The 21,747-nt window shown below is 45.9% G+C and overlaps 1 protein-coding gene across 4 annotated transcripts in view; it reads left to right on the forward strand.

The window, feature by feature from the left end:
- Btd (biotinidase) overlaps nucleotides 1–20,114 on the forward strand; it is a 33,444-nt gene extending 13,330 nt beyond the window's left edge. For 2 of the 4 annotated variants that reach the window (XM_048355905.1, XM_048355906.1), the window contains 3 exons: nucleotides 9,912–10,173; nucleotides 14,420–14,569; nucleotides 15,954–17,395. In XM_048355905.1, the coding sequence (XP_048211862.1) occupies nucleotides 9,928–10,173; nucleotides 14,420–14,569; nucleotides 15,954–17,126 (1,569 nt within the window). In that variant the 5' untranslated portion in view covers nucleotides 9,912–9,927 and the 3' untranslated portion in view covers nucleotides 17,127–17,395. Of the gene's footprint in view, nucleotides 1–9,475; nucleotides 9,656–9,911; nucleotides 10,174–14,419; nucleotides 14,570–15,953; nucleotides 17,396–19,315 lie in introns of those variants that run through there. The other 2 variants (XM_048355907.1, XM_048355904.1) reach the window with 2 other exon arrangements.
- The last annotated feature ends 1,633 nt before the right edge of the window (nucleotides 20,115–21,747 follow it).

Here is a 21,747-nt window from a genome sequence, read left to right on the forward strand (position 1 = left end):
TTGTATGAAACAAAGATTTTTCATTTTTAAACAAAGAATGTTCTTTGACCTGTGACAGGAAAGTAGTTCTGAATGTACTTTTGTGCCCTTCTTCGTGTATGGAGACCCTTTGCCCTTGCTCCCTCCTCCGACTGTGCACCCAGGAGTGTGGCAAATGTCCAAGCTGAGAGGCTCCAAATGCTCCAAATGCATTGGAAAGCAGGAGGAGTAAAGGAAATGCTGAACTGACACAGGAGGAGGGCTTGGGGAGCCGCTCAGTGTGTGGGTGGCTCAGCATTTTCAGACCTACCCTGCAGCAAATCCTGCTACGGGAAGGGAGGAGACTTGCGGAAATCAAGGTCCATTAAAGCTGGGCCTAGAGCCTCAGGCTTGCCAGGCAGCAACTCACACATGGTTGACAGGCAGCTCTGTGGGCTGAGCAATCCCCCTGACGCTGGCTCAGAGCTGTCCATCTCTGATATAATCCACAGACAGGGAGCTTGCTCCTCACATAGAGGTCAAGGCCTCTGGCTACAGTCCTCCCCTACCTGGGCTTGCCCTGCTTCTCATCCAGTCCACATCCAGTCCTCCTTCCCAACTCTCTCTCTCTCTCTCTCTCTCTTTCCCCCCCCCCCCTCTCTTGCCAGTCCTGGGCCTTGAACTCAGGGCCTGAGCACCGTCCCTGGCTTCTTTTTGCTCAAAGCTAGCACTCTGCCACTTGAGCTACAGCGCCATTTCTGGCCGTTTTCTATATATGCGGTGCTGGGGAATTGAACCCAGGGCTTCCTGTGTGCGAGGCAAGCACTCTTGCCACTAGGCCATATTCCCAGCCCCCATCACTGTCTCTTATTGCTCTCTCCCACCAGACAATGCAGCCAGTCTCCAGGCCCCCAGACTGCAATAGTTCCTTGTCTTCAGATCCCCAGAATAGCTCTGCCTCAAACAATAGGACCCCTCTCAAGGCACCTGGCTCTGGACACTCCCTGATAATGGGAGTGATGTGGTGGTGATTTTTTCTCCAGGGCTGCTCTACATTCATGAGTCACACCAAATCCCAGCACTGGGTGTCAGGGTCTCGCCTCCAGCCAGGACTGCCAGCCTGCTGTCAGCAGGCTGCCTACACTCCCAGGGTCACCTTGTGCCTGTGGCCCTGAGTTCCTGGCATAGGCTTTGGAGGCGGGAATGAGGGCTACTTGTCTGCAGAGCCTTTCTGGTTTCCCATCCATGTTACCTTCCCATGCCCATTCTTGCTGCCAAGTGTTACAGTGCCTCTCCTCAGAACATAGTTTCTGGCCGGTTTCCCTGGCTCTTCTGACTACAGAGGCATGTAGCAGAAACGTCTAATCTGTCATCTTCTCCCAGAAAGCCCCCTGTTTCTTGGTGTTTTCTAGGTTTCCTGCATCTGTAGTTTAGTGTCTGATATTAATCTGGGGAAATTCTGAGATTATCACTTTTAAATACTGCTTCTGTTCTTTCCTCTCCTATTGAGTATTTGCTTCTTTTTTTAGTCATCACATAGTTCTTGGATGTTCTAAACTATTTTTAAAAATGTTTTCTTTCTTTGAAGCCTCTCTCCTTTCTCTTTCTGTCTTTTCTCTTTGTTTCTTTGCTTCTCCCTTGCTTTTCCTTCCTTCCTTCCTTCCCTCCTTCTGACCTTCTTTCTTTCTTTGTCAGAGTCTCACTATGTAACTTAGAATGGCCTTAAACTCACATTTCTGCTTTTATTAGAAGTTTTTGTTCACATATCCTATCTCAGAGATTCTTTCCTCCGCCATATCCAGTATAATAATTAGCCTGTCATAGCAACTCTTCATTTTGCTAGTGCTTTTAGCCTCAAGCATTTCTTTTAAAAAAAAAAAACACTTTATTAGAATTGCCCTCTTTCTGCTTACTTACTGGTCTGTTCTTGCTTGTCTGTTTCTTCTTTCCCAGTAGATCCTTTAGCATATTTATCTAGTTATTTTTTTATTTATTTAATTTTTTTTTGCCAGTCCTGAGACTTGGACTCAAGACCTAGGCACTGTCCCTGAGCTTCTTTTTGCTCAAGGCTAGCACTCTACCACATGAGCCACAGCTCCACTTCCTGCTTTTTCTGTTTATGTGGTATCAAGGAATCGAACTCAGGGTTTCATGCATTCTAGGCAAGCACTCTAGTTATTTTAAATTGCTAGGTGATTCAGTGTCCTTGCCATATCTGATGATGGGTCTGATGTTAACTATATATCTTCAAAGTCTGGTTTTCAATTTTTAGTATGCCTAGTGATTTTTGGCCACAGACCTGGAACAAGTTACAGGAAGATTTCCCCTCTAGTTTAGTCTTTAAGTACTTCCTTTTCTGTTCATTTCCACTAAACAGGTAGAAACACTGAAACCTACATTCTATCAGCCTTGTTGGAGAGGCATCTGGGAAACAAAGATGATGTTTCTAACTTTTATTTCAAGGAACCCAAATCTTGGGGAATCAAATGATTTCTAGTTTTTTTCACTGTAGTAGAGACAGATGAAGTATCAGACACAAAAAGGAGAAGGAATGGAGAAAAAGCCATCAGTTAACCATTAATTGAGTCACTGTAGTTTTGTGATTCTTGAGATGAAATACACACTTGAGGTAGTGATACTCAGTTGGTCCACATGGTGGCAGTCAGGAACTTATAAAATTAGGTTTGGCTTCTTTCTGCATAAAATGAAATGGAAAGATGTGAAGATTTTGGGGGTTGGGAATATGGCTTAGTGACATGAAACCCTGGGTTTGATTCCTTAGTATCTGTTTAGAAAAAGCCAGAAGTGGTGCTGTGGCTCAAGTGGTGGAGCAGCACTGGCCTTGAGCACAGAGAGGCCCAGGGAGAGAGCCCAGGCCTTGAGTTCAAGCTGCAGGACTGGGTGGGGGGGTGGGGGGGAAGAAAGAAAGAAAAACAGACAGACTTGATTTCTATCCAAATACCATTGGGGGGAGGAGGGGCACTTCTTACATTAGATTCTAAGGCAATTCAGGAAGATGTTTGCTGTGCTGGGGATTAAACCCAGGGCCTCACACTAGGCAAATGCTCTACCACTGAACTACTGTGCAGCCCAGAGAAGTTTTATTTTATTTTATTTTATTTTATTTTATTTATTTATTTTTGGCCAGTCCTAGGCCATGAACTCAGGGCCTGAGCACTGTCCCTGGCTTCATTTTTGCTCAAGGCTAGCACTCTGTCAATTGAGCCACAGCGCCACTTCTGGCCATTTTCTGTATATGTGGTGCTGAGGAATCGAACCCAGGGCCTCATGTATACGAGGCAAGCACTCTTGCCACTAGGCCATATTCCCAGCCCCCCCAGAGAAGTTTTATTTAATTTAAATTGTGAAGATTTAGGTTAGCATGTCAAGTTCCTTTGGTTCATCATTTACTTTAGGACCAATTATTCTAATCAGGGGTGCAGAAATTGATCTTCATCCCAAGACACATTGCTGAGTTAGTTCTATATATCATTCTCTCTCTCTCTCTTTTTCTTGGCCAGTCCTGGGGTTTGGACTCAGGGCCTAAGCACTGTCCCTGGCTTCTTTCTGCTCAAGGCTAGCACTCTACCAATTGAACCACAGCACCACTTCTGGCCTTTTCTATATTTGTGGTGCTGGGGAATCGAACCCAGGGCTTCATGTATACGAGGCAAGCACTCTTGCCACTAGGCCATATTCCCAGCCCCTGTCATTCTCCTTTTTGAAGATATTGGCTGTAATTTTTTTAAGTGAAATGACAATGTACCCCTTTCATTCAGAGGACTTGGTCATCTACTGTTCTGTGTGAGTTCATCCTTGAATTTTGATGTTGTCGACTGGCTGAAGTGTTAACACTTGACCTTTCCACTGAGATGTCAAAGGTCTCACTAGGGGTGGGCTTCAGCAATGCTGTGCATAGTACAATTTTGTGGAGCATTGTGTTGCAGGGGGTGCTCCTGGGCCCACTCGTGACTTGCTTTCTCCCATGCGGGAATGGCAGAACAACAGGCCCTTAGACTTCTGGGAAAGAAAAGTTCTCTTTATCCTTTATATCCAGATTATGTAAACAACATGATGATGGACATCATTTCTACATCCTATTAAAAAAATCTAGCTGAGAAAATCACAAGTGTTATTCAAGTTGTGCAGTGCCTGCCCAGCATATGCAAGGTCCTAAGTTCAATTTGTATACCATCAGTAAATCTACACATATTTTAAATATATTCATCTGCCTCTGAAATTATTAAGAAGACTTTTTACTACAGCCTCCTAAAATTAATAACCTGATCAATAAATGGGCAAAGGAGCTAACCAAAGAGATACTTCTCAGAAGAAGTAAGAATAGCCAGTAAACACATGAAGAAATGTTCAACTTCCCTGGTCATAAAATGATGCAAATCAAAACAACATTGAATCTCACCCCACTAAGATTGACCAACATCCAGAACTTGAGCAACAACAAGTGCTTCTAGGGATGTGGGGGAAATGGAACCATGTTACACTGTAGTGGGAATGTAAGCTTGTACCACCACTCTGGAAGGCAGTTTGGAGGTTCCTCAAAACAATAGACAAAGCCAGGTACTGGTGGCTCACACTTGTAACCCTAGATGAGTAGGAGGCTGAGATCTGAGGATTGTGGTTCAAAGCCAGGCCTGGCAGGAAAGTCTGTGGGTCTTTTATCTTCAATTAATCACCAGAAACTGGAAGTGGAGCTATGTTTTAAAGTGGTAAAGTGCTCGCCTTGAGCAAAAAAGAGCTCGGACAGCACCCAGGCCCTGAGCCTGGATGAGTGGATCATGAAAACATAGTATTTATATACAATAGAGTTTTACCCATTCATTGGAAAGAATAATATGTTGTTTGCAGGAAAATGGATGGACCTAGAAAAAAAAATCATGTTAAGAGAAATTAGCCAAGCTCAGAAAGACAAACCATGCTTGTTTTCTCCCTATGTGGCAGCTAGATCTTAAATACAACTAAGTATAACAACATATACAGACTCTATGCATTTACACACAAACTAAAAGATAGTGTATTTAGAGGAAGAGTTCAAAGGTGTCACTCCTCTGAACACCTAATCTGCTCTTTATCAAAATGAACCTCAAGAAGTGGAAACATGTTTTGGGAGGTTAGCAAGATGAGGAGCACAGGACAGAGGGAGGAGGAAAGGTAAGCAAATGTACTCATTATATTCAGTGTTTGTTATGTAAAAACTGAACTATGTAACTTGAGGGTAAGGAGGGAGAAAATGAGGAAGAACAAAGGAAGGGGTAACATTGCCCAAGAAGCTGTGTACTCATAACATGACCTATAGAACTATAACCTGTTAGGAAAATGGAAGAGAATGGAAAAGGAATATATGGGACTCCATCTCAACAGGCAAGGACTGTTTATTGCACAGACCTTCCATGGGTTTGGAGGTTGTGCAAGGGGGTAAATTTGGGACCAGGGGTCTGAGCAAGGAGGCAGAGGTTAATGAAAGAGCCACTAGGTCTAGGAAGTTGGGGGCTTTTCCATTGGGCACACAAAGGACTGTTTACATCTGGGCCTAGGTGAATTGCCCTGCCTGCATATCAAAGCAGGTTCCAGTATACCTGAGATTTTGCCTGGTGTCTGTGTACACCTGGGGCAATAGGGTAAGCATCAATCCTTCAGAGTCCATCTTTGGATACATAGGAAGAATGGGCTGAGAGGGGAACAACACGGAGTCATGAGAACAAAGCAGATTCTTATCATAACCTCTTTGTATAACTACTTAATAAAATAAAGTTAGGGCTGGGGATATAGCTTGGTGGTAGAGTGCTTACCTAGCATGCATGAAGCCCTGGGTTCCATTCCTCAGTACCACATACACAGAAAAGGCCAGAAGTGGTGCTGTGGCTCAAGTGGTAGAGTGCTACCCTTGGACAAAAGAAGCTCAGGGACAGTGCCCAGGTCCTGAGTTCAAGCCCCAGGACTGGCAAAACAAATAAAATAACCAGCAAAAAGCAGGGCAAGAGGCATGGCTTAAGTAGCAGAGCACCAGTTGTGAGCCAAGCAAGCTGAGCATATGTGAGGCTCTGAATTTCAAAATTGCAGTGCCACCAAAATAAAAGAGTGATCGTTCTGTTTTATTGCAAAGACAGTATTGTAATAGTGTGGCTGGGGAGGAAATGTAGCCATTTATTAGGATGAATCAAACAGCAGGGTGGGTTATAATAGGTATAAAAATACCTAGTGATTGACATGTTACCAAATTTCACAAAATAAATTTCTGTGTAATTACAGCTTGATTCCTTTTCTTCATTAGTTAAAAAGAATTCTGAAAGAAAAAAAAAGAATTCTGATCAGGATTAGTGTTGGGGCCACTTTTCTTTAGGAAAGAGAAGCAGAGTCCTGGAACCTTTCCGAAATCAGTTGCTCAGTAAAGACGCCATTCCAACAGCTCTGCCCACTCTGATCACTTCTGTCTGCTGGACTCTTCCTTGTGTACTGCAAGGACTTTGGTTTTCCTCTGCATGAAGTGGGAGTCACTGGAAGTTCAAGAGTGGAGAAGGACCAGGGCAAGGTAGAGGTGTTAGGAGCCCACTGTTGGCCCAGCCCTTTCTCTGCATGTGGTCCCATTGGCTCCCACTGGCTCCATAGTCCCAAGCCTGCTCTTGCAGTCTTGAGCCCTGTGAGGCATGAGCCTACCTCAGGCCCTCTGCCTGGGACAGTCCCCCTCCAGAGAGCCACACACCTTCCAATCTTGCCTTTTTCGTGTCTTCGTGAGACCTCACCTTCCGCCTTCCCTGCCTGCACTGTTGAGAACTGCTTCCTCCTCCAGCCTTCCCTGCTTGTCCCTGCCTTTATTTCTCTTTTGTGCATATGGCCTCCATCTGACCTACAGGTATTAATCTGATCATGCCGTCTCCCCATCTGTCCTCCTGTTCTCTACTGCTTCCCCAACATCTCCGCCAGGCCTCATACAATCTGGCAAGCATGTCTGAAGTGAGCACTGTCTTGGTCCTGCTGTTCCCTGGCAGTTTAGTATGCCTGAGAGGGACAGGCACCTGGTCACCTCGGTTTGCATTTCTACTGGGCCTGCTGCAGGTCAGGCTCTGTGTCAGATGTCTTCCCATGGGGCTAGGCACACATAACCTCTGATGTCTACCATCTATCCTGACTGGCTCTAAAGATGGATCACTTGTTGGGTTTTTCAGGAACCCCTCCACTCCCGAGTCCCACACTTGGGCATCTGTGTGGACTTAGCCTGCCCCTGGGAACCTATTGGCAAGCATCTAGAATGTTCTGGGTCCTCCAGTCCTGCCACTGTATACCCAGCACCCCTCCTTTGCCTGCTGAGCCCTCCAAAGGCACTGCCTCAGCCCTGTTGGCTTTGTTTTGAGACCTTGTGATGCAAGTGTGGCAGGAAAGCCAACTCTGTGCTTTGTGAGGCCCCCCTCCCACTTCACCACTCTTAGAGAAGGGCAAACTGTGGTTCCTATTTTTATTCTAATTACTCATTCTGTCCTACCTCATTAAGCTTGCATCTTTCAAGCTTGAATACCTGGTTGAATCTGCATAACCTTCAATTATCCTTCTTCTCTGTTCACACACAAATGGCTGCCACTGCCAGCTCCCTGCCAGGCTCCTTCTGTAAATAATATAAATTTTATTTTCTCAAAGTAGAAAGGCATGTGGTAGCTTGCTGATCCTGTGGTTTTTTAGTTTCTTAGACTTCGAGTGTTGTGTGTCCCAGGACTGGGAATGCACTCAGTTGCAGAGCCCTTGCCTGGCCTGTGTGGAGCCCAGAGTTAGGTCCCCAGCATGGAAGCCCAATCTGTGGCAGAGCTCTTAGTTGTGTTTGAGTTGGTTACTGTGAAAGCCAAGATCTCCTAACTTGCCACTGTGTGTCTCACATGTCCCTACCCATCCTCACTTTCAAAATACTGTCACTAGAGCTAGTGCCCGTGGCTTACACCTGTAATACAAGCCACTGGGGAGGCTGAGATCTGAGGATCCAGATTCAAAGTCAGCCCAGCCAGGAAAATCTGGGCAACTCTTATCTCCAGTGAACCATCAAAAAGCAGGAAGTGGGGCTGTGACTCAAGTAGAAGAACACCAGCCTTGGGTGGGAGGACCTAAGACACAGCACTCAGGTTCTGAGTTCAAGCCCCAGGACTGGTACTGAACCAAACCAAAGCAAATAATACTGTCACTGGAACTGGGAAGCCGGAAGTTCTCTCCACAGCTGCTGCCCATTGTCAGCATGGTGGAAAACCCGACTGGGATGGAAAAGAGATTTTTGAAACATTTTAAATTATTCCCTGCCTATCTCCAGAGACAGAATTCAGATAAGAAAGCTTATCAATTACATGTTTGTTTCTACCTTGAAACTCATGACTGCTCACTGAAAGGCAGCTTGTGCGCATAGTAAAACATTGTTTACAGTGTCCCAGATGAATAACACAGCCCCTGAGATATGGGGCTGGGATGGTACATTTATGCCCTGGGGAAAGAAGTCACAGATTGAGATGGAGGAGGGCAGAGAAGAGAGAGAAGATTCTGAACGAGCATTGCCAGGACTATTCCATGGTTGAAAGAAGCAATGTTAGTCCTATCCCATGGCTGAAATAATTATGGTTTATTTCTGGAACTTTTTCTAGGAAAAAAAAAAAAAGCTTGTAGCCTGGGTAGTTTGTTTTGAAATGCAAACACAGGAGTCCCAAGTGATTGGGAAGTGTGTGGCTTTTTCTCCTTAAAGCACAGCCCTCGGATTCTTGAATTTGTCCTTGGTATCTCCTCTTTCAGTGGCATTGCTGGGCATTTGGTAGGCTCAGCGCCTGTCCACAGGGCTGGTAGCCTTGCAGGAGCATACCTCCTGGTCAGTCTGTGTGCCAAGGGCTTTCGTCAGACCTGGACTATTCTCTCTAAAGCTTAGTGACACACTGTGACTGGAAGGAAACATTTCTGTCCTTGGGGCATGGGAGCAGCATGACACACAATTGTCCTTGCTAGAAAATTCCATTTAGTCACTCCAAAAAGAATTTTCTTTCTAGAGGGGCTGGAAATATGGTTTAGTGGCAAGAGTGTTTGCCTCATATACATGAAGCCCTGGGTTCAATTCCACAGCACCACATATATAGAAAATGGCCAGAAGTGGCGCTGTAGCCCAAGTGGCAGAGTGCTAGCCTTGAGCAAAAAAGAAGCCAAGGACAGTGCTCAGACCCTGAGTCCAAGCCCCAGGACTGGCAAAAAAAAAAAAAAAAAAAAAAAAAAAAGGAATTTTATTTCCCCAAAAGTGTGCTTTTATGCAAGAGATTTGGAGTGGCAAGACAAAGGCTGATTTAGCAATGACGCAGCTGGCAAGTGTCCGTCACAGAGGACAAAGCTGGGCTGTGATGGAGTCTCTCTGCTTGACTGCTAGTGTAGTCAGCGCAGTCTCCGCCCTAACTAAAGCCTCCTGTGCTGATTCCAGGGAGAGTCAGCCATTGTATTCATTGCTAACCAAGGAGTCAAGGGAAGAATTTTAATGTGTGGTGTTTTTTATGGCCAGGAAAGCAGAGCTGCGTGATTCCTCACAGCCTCTGTTAGCCGTATGGTTGGTGGATGGAGTGCGTGTGCAGAGCACAGGAGTGGAAGTGTGAAAGCACACTGCAGAACTGCGTGAGACAATCAGACACTATTGCTTACATCTTCTGTGACCATCTAGAGAAGTAGACTTGCTGAACACTGGGTAAGAAAAGTCATGGCAAAGGTCGAATCTGTTTTGGACATGTTCTAAAAAGCAGATTAACACAGTGAGCCATTTTCAATGTAGCTCGTTACATGTTTGGAGAGAAACACATACTCTTTTTATTAGGAACATGAAACAAACTTTGAGTTGCAGTGTGTGAGTTTAATTGCTGGGACTAATAAATCACAGCTGCAAAAGTTCCTTTCTTGCCAGAATTCTGTATTCAGCTGTTTTTCCTTTGGCCGTTACATTCCAGATTTGTGGTCTGCACGATGCCTGGCGCCAGCAGCAGGCTTGCTCTTTTCCTCCTTGGCTGTTGCGCTGCTGCCACCGCTCTGGAAGTCCTGGCCGGTGAGGACTGTGAGGCTGATCAGCAGTACTATGTGGCTGCTGTGTACGAGCACCGGGCCGTCCTGAGCCCAGACCCTCTGGAGCTCACCAGCCGCCAGCAGGCCCTGGAGCTGATGAACCAGAACCTGGACATCTATGAACAGCAAGTGCTGACTGCAGCCCAGAAGGCAAGATTTGCTCCTCCGAAGACCTGAGTTTAGCGCCTAGAATGGAGCACATTGCTCTTTGACTTGTGAGCAGGGGGTGGGAGCCCCCACTTCTTACAGACCCCCCCCCAACCCTGAAAATCAGTCCAGCTAGGAAGCCTGCCTTGGCTTAGTCAGTATTGCTACTCCAGGCCAGCAACACCCAGGAGCCCAGGAGGAGAATGTCAGTCCTACCTCAGACCCACTGACCAGATCTGCATTTTAGCAGCATCCCTTGCCCCTCCAAGCCATGCTGTTGTTCTTTAAGCATGAGAACCTCTGGCTATGTCACAGTCACCAGTTCTTCATGTGGCTGTGGGTCAGTCACTGCACAGGTGGTAAACAAGTTGGTACCGGGGCCCCAGGAGTCTGCTGTAATTGGCCCAGATGGGCAGGAGTCTGAGCTCCCCAGGGAAAGTTGGATATGCAGAAAAAACTTGAAAGCCACTGAGCATGAACTCATGCTCGATGTGACATTTAGAGCTTCACAAAAATAATATGTGTCCAGAGAACTGCTGATTGCTGTCTGGGGTCTGTGCCAGCCCTGAGCCCAACAGGGCCCACCCCAGCCACAGAGGGAAGGGCACTTCGGCTGTGTTTCCCTTGCTACCAGCAAAGGGAGGGATGGAAGTGAGGTGTCCACGGGGGCAGAAGGGCAGTGCTCATACCCTGTTGGGGAATCCTTCACTGAAGGGCAGTTTGGGCTTTAACCCCAGTGAGGGCAGCCGAGCCCAGCTGCCAACGAAGCCCTGCCTACCTTGGTGCACAAACCATTTGTGCTGCAGTGTCTTGGAGTGGGGTGCCCAGGATGGCCAGGAAAGACATAGTTACCATTTATTTTTTATGTGTGTGTGTGTGTGTGTGTGTGTGTGTGTGTGTGTGTGTGTGTGTGTGTGTTTGGTCCTGGGGTTTGAACTCAGGTCCTAGGCACTGACCTGGAGCTTTTTTTGCTGAAGGCTAGTGCTCAACCACTTGTACCACAGCTCTACATTTGGCTTTTTGGTGGTTAATTGGAGGTAAGAGTCTCAGACTTGGCTGGGCTGGCTTTGAACTGTAATCCTCAGATGTCAGCCTCGAGTAGTAAAGATTACAGGTGTGAGCCACTGGCACCACCTGGCCTCTTGGCATATTTTAACATTACAGGCTAGACTACACACACAATCATATGTTTGTGTAATATACATATATCTATATAGGTATAGATGTAGATATACATATATACAAACATATACACATATATAAATAAAACTATCTGTATAATTATATATGTATATTATATTATCAATTATGTTATTGATGCTGATATAAAGGAGCTTGAAGACTTGGTCCAGCACTTCTTACGGATGACACTCTTATGTCCCATTGCAGTTTCTCTATGAACACCTTCCATAGCCCAGCACTGTTTCATAGGTGCCCTCATCCTGGTGGTGGCAACTTCTGGAAGTCTTTCTTTCACTGGACAGCAATCAGCCACCCCTAGTTCTGCCATTAAGCTAAAGAAAATAGACTGAGTCCCTCACAATAGCATGTCACCTCCTGCACACTTGAGGACAGCTGCCATGGCCCCTAGCATTCATCCTCTAGGTGGTTATCCTCAGTCCCTTCCACAGGTCCTGGGAAGATTTGCTTTGCTGCCCACCTGTGGGCTAGGCTAGCCCAATGCAGTGGCAGTGACAACTCACAGTGGACTTGTGAGGCACCCACTGTCATCTGACACCTTTATCCCTATTCCCTTTACACACACACACACACACACACACACACACACACACACACACACACACACACCCGCTCTTCCAGAGCTATTGGATTTAACCTGAGAGGAAGACTTCACGTTTATGACATGCATTTTGGATTTCATCTTTCCTCCTGGGCTATTTATGCATGTGCATATCTGTTTTCTAAACACCTTACACACATTTTGTGCACACCTGGCTTCTGTCCGTGCTCAAGTCAGTGTGAAAACCATCTCAGTGGAGCCTCAGCCTCCGGCCCAGGTGAGAGCAGGTTACCAGAGATGCTGGCCCTAGCACCAGCTGCTGCACCTCCTTTTGCATTTTTAGCAGCCCAAATCCATATGGCAAGTGCCATGAAGAACCAGGCCTGGCAACCGTAGACTCTTCTGCTTGCAGTTTTGGTGCTCTACTCCCAAAGGAATCAAAGGAAACCTGGCCATATGCAGGGCACCGTTCCTTCATGGCAGAGCAGGGAGGGTGCTGTTGGAAGATGGATTTGGGAGCTCTGATAACTCCAGTCCCTATAGGGGTTATGTGTGGCAGATTTTGCCAAGCAAGTGCCCAACTTTTGGCTAAGACTTGCTGTAAAGGGAGTAGTTGGAGATTCCTCTTTAGGTAGAGGCACTCATAGGAGGAAAGGAGGCTCAGTGGGAAGATGATTAGGCTACAGTCACTCTAGTTAGCGACCTTCATTCCTCAGAAGCAGCTCTTAATCTCATTAAGGTCTCAAAGTGAGGGATTCAAAGCCTCATGAACAGTGCTCATGCAATAAATGTTCCTAGTGGAAATATATAGACATGGTCCCCACAGTTTGTTTTCTTATTACAAAAAGAAAGTTGTAAAAGTTGTAAACAATTCAAATGTCCAATAATAGAAGAGACACTATGGTATCTTCTTAAATATAATCAGGTTATTACTACTTTCTTGGGGTGGCAGTTGAACTCAGGGCATCATACTTACTAGGGGGGCAGTGTGCCACTAAGCCATGCCTCTAGTCCCTTCTCCTCACCCATTTTTCCTCTGGTTATTTTGAGATGAGGTGTCATTGCACAGACATATACCTGAACTAGATAGTGAGCCTCCTGTTTATGCTTTCCACAGCAGCTAGATGACAGGCATTTGCTACCATACCCAGCTACTGGTTGAGGGTTTTGTTTTGTCCTGTACTGGCTTGAAACTTTGATCTTCCTGATCTCAGCCTAGCAAGTAGCCCCAGACCGCGAGTTACATCCTTGAAAGTTCTTTTTTTTTTTTTTTTTTTTTTTGCCAGTCCTGGGGCTGAACTCAGGGCCTGAGCACTGTCCCTGGCTTCTTTTTGTTCAAGGCTAGCACTCTGTCACTTGAGCCACAGCACCACTTCCAGCTTTTTTCTATATATGTTGTGCTGAGGAATCGAACCCAGGGCTTCATGTATACAAGGTGAGCACTCTACCACTAGGCCATATTCCCAGCCCCTTGGAAGTTCTTAATGAGAAAAGTCAAGGGGCAATGCCATATGTATATTATTATCTCAATATATACACACATGCATAGAAAGAAAAAAATATTGCTAATATCTCAGGAAGGACAGTTGTATTTTAGGATTGTGAATTCATTTTTTTTTAATGTTCCAAACTTCCTACAGTTAAAACTTAGCTTTTGTAAGCAGAAAAAAAAAAGAAGAATTTTCAGTGTACTCCACCCTGATTCTCACACCCTCTGCTTGCTGCTTCTCCACCCTGAACATTGGGGCCGTGTTCTAGACTTGCCATCGAATCTGCACACATACAGCTCAACGAGAGAATGAGGCTCTGGCATTGAGCAGTGTCCTGTCTGTTGTTTGTTGTTGCTGTCAATGTCACAGAGGCCCAGGATATTCCCAGGTGTGTGAAAAAGGCTTTTGGGGTGAAGGGGGCCTCCTGCTCCCAAGTGTGGGGTTGAGAGCTCAAGTGAGTCCTCATTTCCATGCGGAAACCACATCCTTGCCTTTTACCTCCTCCTCCAGTGAGTCCCCATCAGGGCTGGGGATTAGAATCACCTGGGGGCCCTTTAAACGGTTACCCGGTTACCTGGGAAACCTCTTTCTGCCACCCCTTGAGCCAGTTGAATGAGACTTCATGCAGGCTCCAGCATCCGTGTTGTTCTCAGCAGCTTCTAGAATGAAGAAACAGTAGAGATGCCGCCTCTGTGAAGGGGTGCCATATCCAGGTTCTCTAGAGGACCTAACCAACACCATCTCCCAGTGCACTACCAAGAACCCAAAACCCTCCGAACTTTTCACCCATCGCCCATCGCCCATCTGCTCACTCTGGTCTTCCCTGACTTGCCCCCAGCACAAGGAATGGTGTTCCTAGAGAACCTCTGTCATTGTGTCCTGGGGATCGGACTGAGCCAGACAACCTCTGCAGGAAGTTGTTGAGAGCTGAGCCTGTAGTCCGGCTCCCAGTACAAGGTAGCTTCTTGGTGCTTCCCCTTTCTGATAACGGACTGTGCATTGGTGTTTGGCTTTACAGGGTGTGCAGATTATAGTGTTTCCAGAAGATGGCATTCATGGGTTCAACTTTACAAGAACATCTATTTACCCATTTTTGGACTTCATGCCATCACCCCAGCTGGTCAGATGGAACCCGTGCCTGGAGCCCCACCGTTTTGCTGACACCGAGGTATGTGAAGATCTCAGCCTTCCTGCTCAGGAGGCCGAGGGTGTACAGAGAGCCATGTTAAACACCCAAATCCACAGCACGCAGAGATCCAAAGGAGACAAGCCCGTCATAGAATCAGGAAAATCCAGCCTAACCCCTCCATTCCATTAAAGAATGTTCATTCATTCCTCTGTGGATCTTCTACTGATTAATTATGAAAGAAATATATGAACAGAAACTGCACAAACCAAACAGAAGGAAAAAAAAATCTAGACGTTCAACTTGACCATCCCTCCTCTTCCTTCTTTCCCTAGAGAAACTTCCCTTACTCATGTGCTGTACATCCAACGGTATCATTTTCTGTGCTCTTTGTGTTCATTATTGATATCCTTTTTAGCATGCTTGGTTCTTATTAATTCTTGGTATCACAAGCAATGTGTGTGTGTGTGCACGTGCACACACGCGTGCACACCAATCCTGGGACTTGAACTCAAGGCTTGAGTGCTGTCCCTGAGCTTTTGTCCTCAAGGTTAGTGCTCTAACACTCAAGCCACAGATCCACCTCTGGCATTTTGGTGGCATTTAATTGGAGATAAGAGTTGCTCAAACTTTCTTTCCTGGGCTGGCTTCGTACCTTGATCCTCAGATTTCAGCCTCCTGAGTAGCTAGGTTATAGGTGTGAGCTGCCAGTGCCTGGCTAAGTTTTGTTATTTTTAAAGGTTACCAAACTTTTATATTAAAGGATTTCATATATCTCCAATTAGTCTGAGTACCTGTTTTCCTACCCTTTGTCAATCCAAGATAATCATTTGAATTTTTGCCATTCTAATGAAGATGTCTCATAAATTTGCTTTTATGTGTTTCTAATGAGGCTGAGCATCTTCAGATGTTCACTGGCTGTTTGTATTTGTTCTTCTGTGAACCACCTCTTCATATCTTTTGCACATTCTTAGTGTTTTTTTTTACCTTATTAATGTATAACTTCCTACGAGGTAAGCACTCTACCACTAAGCCATATTCCCAGCCCCTAAACTATGATAGCTTATATATATATATATTTTTTTAATTTTTTTTGCCAGTCCTGGGGCTTGAACTCAGGGCCTGAGCACTGCCCCTGGCTTCTTTTTGCTCAAAGGTAGCACTCTGCCACTTGAGCCACAGTGCCACTTCTGGCCGTTTTCTGCATATGCAGTGCTGGGGAATTGAACTCAGGGCTTCATGTATGGGAGGCAAGCACTCTTGCCACTAGGCCATGTCCCCAGCCCCTAGCTTTCTATATTAAAGTCATAGTATGGGGAATTTTTCTGCAAAAAAATATGAGACAGAAGACAGGATTTTAAAAATTCATGATTTAAAAATACACTCATTTACACCTTTTCACTCATTTTGTTTCCTTTCACTCTAGGTCCTCCAGCGCTTGAGTTGCATGGCCATCAAAGGAGAGATGTTCTTGGTGGCCAATCTGGGGACAAAACAGCCCTGTCTCAGCAGTGACCCAGGGTGCCCCCATGATGGGCACTACCAGTTTAACACGAATGTGGTGTTCAGCAGTAATGGCACCCTTATTGACCGTTATCGCAAACACAACCTCTACTTTGAGGCAGCTTTCGATACCCCTCTTCAAGTGGATCACATCACCTTCAATACCCCCTTTGCAGGCAAGTTTGGCGTCTTTACTTGCTTTGACATCTTGTTCTTTGACCCTGCCGTCAGACTCATCAGAGACTTGGAGGTGAAGCATGTTGTGTACCCAACTGCCTGGATGAATCAGCTCCCACTCTTGGCAGCCATAGAAATTCAGAAGGGTTTTGCCGTGGCCTTTGGCGTCAACGTTCTGGCAGCTAACATCCATCACCCATCTCTGGGGATGACAGGAAGTGGCATACATACCCCTCTGAAGTCCTTTTGGTACCACAACATGGTAAGCCCCAAAGGTCAGCTTATAATTTCCCAGCTAGCCAAAAAACCATCATGTTTCATTGGGAGAGAGAAGGCAAAAGAGAAAATCGATCCATCCCACAGTAAATTTTTAAAGATGGTGTCAGGTGACCCGTATTGTGAGAAGGATGCCCAGGAAGTCCGTTGTGAGGAAGCTGCCAAGTGGAATGTGAATGGGCCTCCCTCATTTCACTCACAGATGATGTATGACAATTTCACGCTGGTCCCTGTGGGGGGAAAGGAAGGCCATCTCCGAGTGTGTTCAAACAGCCTCTGCTGCTACTTACTCTATGAGCGGCCAGGCCTGTCCCAAGAGCTGTATGCCCTGGGGGTCTTCAGCGGCCTCCACACTGTGCATGGCACCTACTTCATTCAGGTCTGTGCCCTGGTCAAGTGTGGGGGGCATGGCTTCGACACATGCGGCCAGGAGATCACAGAGGCCACAGGGCTCTTCGATTTTCACCTGTGGGGGAACTTCAGCACTTCCTATATCTTCCCTTTGTTTTTAACCTCAGGGATGACCCTCGAGACCCCTGACCAGCTGGGCTGGGAGAATGAGCACTACTTCCTTAGGAAGACTGGCCTCTCCTCTGGCCTGGTTACCGCAGCTCTCTATGGGCGGTTGTATGAGAGGAGCTAGGCCCAGAGTGAGTCCAGCAGTAGATTCTGGTCAGTGTGCGTAGCCCCACCCTTTCACAGAGGACCACTGGGCCTGGAGGGTGGGGGAAAGCCCACTCCTGTGGTACCACATCATTCCATGGGGACTGCAGGAAGCCCCAGAAGAGACAGGGTCCTCTTCAAAGCCAGTGATAGACGTTTTCTGTTCACATTTGTTGTTTTCAAGCCACATCTTGTTCTGGCAAATCTCAGTATACAATTGGTTTTAAATAAATGTCAGTTGATACTTTACACATTCACAAAGCAGTGGTTTGGTTTGTTCTTTATTGTTGATTCAGCGACACCAGGATGTGTAAATATTTTGCAAACTTCAGATATTTCTTTTTCTTTCCTCTTTCCCTCCCTCCCTCCTTTCCTCCCTCCCTCCCTCCTTCCCTCCCTCCCTCCCTCCCTCTCTCTCTTCTCTCTTTTTGTTGGTTGTGGGACTTGAACTCAGTGCCTAGGCACTATCCCTGAGCTTTTTTCTTAAGGCTAGTGTTCTACCATTTTGAGCCACAACTCCACTTCCAGTTTTCTGGTGGTTAATTGGAGCTAACAGTCTTATAGGCTTTCTTACTCAGGTTGGCTTCAAACCATCATCCTCAGATCTCAGCCTCCCGAGTAGCTAGGATTACAGGAGTGAGCCACTGGTGCCCAGCTTACCTCATACATTTTCTTGGAAACGAATTCTCTGGGCAAAAACTGTGCTGTGTTCTGTCCAGCCCATGAGAACTCTGCAGTGGGCATAGCAACGCCAGAGCCACCTGCAACAGAGAAACACAGACTTGGAAACACCCCCTTTAAAAATAGAAAAGGTTTTCCTCCCATCTGCTTTCTGTCAGTCTGTGGAATGTGTGGGTGGGCAGGACTGTGCTCTGAGGTGGAGATTGTTGGACGGAGAGGGGCAGCTAAGGAGGGGTGAGTAATACACTGCTTTCATCTCACCCAGGGATTCCAGGGACCTTAGTAAGTCACACTAACTTTGGGCAGGTTTCCAAACCCTGTAAGATGGAATAACACGGGCATAATTCAGTTTGTGACCATTGAACTATCCGGTTGAAGGAGGCCCAGCTCCTCTAGAGCCAGTTGCAAGAGCTGCTAGGGAGGGCACACTTTGTTTATGCATTCCTTTAATTCCTAAGCAGCTATTTTCTGAGTGCTCCTGAAAATACAGAACAGAGGTTTCCCACAGGATGATTCCAGATGCTATATGAAGACATTTTTAGGCCACTGATATCTTTTCTCTCTCTCTCTCTTTTTTTTTTTTTTTTTTTTTGGCCAGTCCCGAGGCTGAACTCAGGGCCTAAGCACTATCCCTGGCTTCTTTTTGCTCAAGGCTAGCACTCTGCCAACTTGAGCTACAGCGCCACTTCTGGCCTTTTCTATATATATGGTGCTGGGGAATCAAACCCCAGGCTTCATGTATATGAGGCAAGCACCTTGCCACTAGGCCATATTCCCAGCCCCTAGGCCACTGATTTCTGTGTAAATTGTATCTGCTGTTTCAATGCCATTAAAAAAAAAAATTTGGGGCTGGGAATATGGCTTGGTGGTAGTGTGCTTGTGTAGCATGCATGAAGCCCTGGGTTCAGTACCACATAAACAGGAAAAGACAGAGGTGGCCCTGTGGCTCAAGTGGTAGAGTGCTAGCCTTGAGCAAAAAGAGCTCAAGGACAGTGCTGAGGCCCTGAGTTCAAGCCCCAGGACTGGCCAAAAAAAAAAAAAAAAAAAAAAAGAATTTTAAGCCTATGCTTAATAACTTATAGATACTTTTAAAGCACAGAATAGAAGTCTGTGATTTGCCTCTTAGGTGTTTTATTTAAATAGTTTTAACTCCTTTTTAAAATTAGTTTTTCAGAACAGTACATTGTTAAACCCCCACTTCCTCCCCAGACTAGTATGACATACAAAACGAACTTTTCTCCTCATTTCCTGGCAGTATAACTTTCCAGACCCTGATTTTTCTGGGATCATGAAAGGAGCATGGTTTCTGGAGCCAGAATGATGGGGTTTCCACGCACACTTTACAGTTCCCTCTGCACTGGGTAGGCCTTGCTAGTGGGATTTCCACTTTCTGGGCCCCACTTTTCCCTGGGGGGCAAGCATGTGGGCTGTGCCCAGAGGAAAGGATGCAAAGCTTTACAGCTTCACTGACTCACTGTTCCCTCCAAGAGGCCCGGGATGAGTCACGTCTCCAGGAAATGCAAAGGAGCGCCTTGGAATCCCACAGGAAGCCTTGGGGTTCCAGCGCCCTGGGAAGTCCCCCTGGGACGGGAGCAGGGCCTAGCCTACCCGATGACAGTCCCTCCAGAAGTGAGCTGGTGGGCTGGGAGTGGCTCCAAATGCGGCTGTCCACAGACCCAAGAGACACAGAAAGCATCTTAAAACAGCACACCACTGGGGATGCCAAGATGACTCAAATTAGCCTGAGAAACAAAAAGATGAGTTCTAAATCCAGACACAGTGGAATTACTTCACTTGCCAAGCAACTCAGTGCCCTGCGCCCCCACCCTGCCCGCCACAGGACCCAGGAACTTTCCTGAGTTACTTCTCATTAAGAATTTAGAACGAATGGGTTCCGACACAGAAATAAAGGGAAAAGCAAATAATGGTGGTGAAACAAAGCGACTTTTACAGTTAAAAGTAGCTGTCAGATGGCAGAATAAAATAAAGGGTGGAAAATGAATAAAAATTACTTTTAGAGAAGAAAACCAGAAGGATGACTAATGGTTATGATAGGCTTTTGTCAACTGTGATCTTGAAGTTCAGGAAGCAAATGACAATCATGCAATAGCACCAAGGCAGGAAACCAAGGGTATTTTTGGTCAAGGTAGACTTCAGGGAAGCCGTGTGGTCTCTGCGGCTACCCCATGTACCGCCGTGCCCAGCTGTGCCTTTTCTCACAAAGTGGGAGGCACAGGAAGAGCCTACAAAGATCTCTTCCTAGAGAAGGTAAAAATCCTTCCAGACAGTTCAGGCTCAGCACCTGCCAGCCCTCTAGAGAGGCTGGTGTGCTCACAGCCGTGTGTGTTGTGTGTGTGCGCACACACACGCAACAGTTCTGGAACTTGAACTCAGGGCCACACATTCTTGCTAGGCTTTTTGTTCAAGGCTGGTATTCTATTTGAGCCACACCTCCACTGACTTCTTGCTAGTTAATTGGAGATAGTCTCTCAGAAGGTGCTGCTTGGGCTGGCTTTGAACGGTGATCCTCAGATCTGAGATTCCTGAGTAGCTAGGGTTACAGGCGTGAAGCACTGGTGCCTGGCTCAACTGCAAAAAATTTACCAAATACCACTTTAGAGAAAAAATTGAAAATTGTTCCTTGAAACTATTTTCAGTTCAATTTTTTTTTTCTCAGATGTGGGGCTTGAACTCAGGGTCTGGGTGCTGTCCCTGAGCTCTTTCACTCAATGTTAGTGCTCTACCACTTTGAGCCACAGTACCACTTCCAGTTGATTTTCTGGTGATTAATTGAGATGAGTCTTATGGACTTTCCTGCCCGAGCATGCTTTGAGGGACTGGAATTTTTAAATTTAAATTTAATTTTTTGCCAGTTGTAGGTCTTGAACTCAGGGCTTGAGCACTGTCCCTGGCTTCTTTTTGCTCAAGGCTAGCACTCTACTACTTGAGCCACAGTGTCACTCTGGCTTTTTCTATATATGTGGTGCTGAGGAATCAAACCCAGGGCTTAATGTATACAAGGCGAGCACTTTACCATTAGGCCACATTCCTAGCCCCATCTCTTGCATCAATTTTTACGGGAGTATTCAAAACTACATCAAACCAGGAGAAAATATTATCCGTCTGTGCACATGTAACAGGAAAGCATTTGCTTTCACAAAAATTCCCATTTTCTTTTTATTTTTGTAATTTATTTATTAATTAAACAAAAAGTTTTGACAAGGTGTTGTGCACAGAGGTACAGTTACATAGTAGGGCAGTGTGTACATTTCTTGTGATATCTTACACCTGTTTTTCTTTCCCTTCCCTAGGTCAGGTAGACATACTTACAATACACAGTGTACCAAAAACATATACAGTAGCCATGTGGCCTACGCCAAAGGAAATTTGCCTAGGGCTTTAAATGTAATGTCGACAGTCGACAATATGTCAACAGTAGTCTTATATGAACGTACATACATAGATTTTGAGCTATTGTGATCCACTGAGAGGTCTATTTTTGACCTTTATATGTTGAGTAGTTGTTTGGTTTTGGATACATAATGTAGGGTCGCTGACCTACACCTGTGGGAAATACCATTTGACAAGAAGTTTTTGGTTTCGCAGACCTGGTCTCTACTGTCTCCCCCTCCCCCCTCCTTAACAGTCATATATCAAGGAGATCATGCCCCTTTGTTTTCTGTGTTCTAGGCTTGTCTCGCTCAACATTATTTGTTCAAGTTCTGACCATTTCTCTGCCAATACCAATATTTCACCATTTCTAATTGCTATGTAATATTCCATTGTGTATAGGTACCATATTTTTGGATCCATTCATCTGTGGAGGGGCATCTGGGTTGTTTCCATATTTTGGCTATTGTGAATTGTGCAGCAATAAACATGGAAGTGCAAATGTCTTTTTGATATCTTGGGACCTGTTG

This window comes from Perognathus longimembris, chromosome 10 (assembly GCF_023159225.1).
Source record: "Perognathus longimembris pacificus isolate PPM17 chromosome 10, ASM2315922v1, whole genome shotgun sequence".
In the NCBI taxonomy this organism is placed as follows: domain Eukaryota; kingdom Metazoa; phylum Chordata; class Mammalia; order Rodentia; family Heteromyidae; genus Perognathus; species Perognathus longimembris.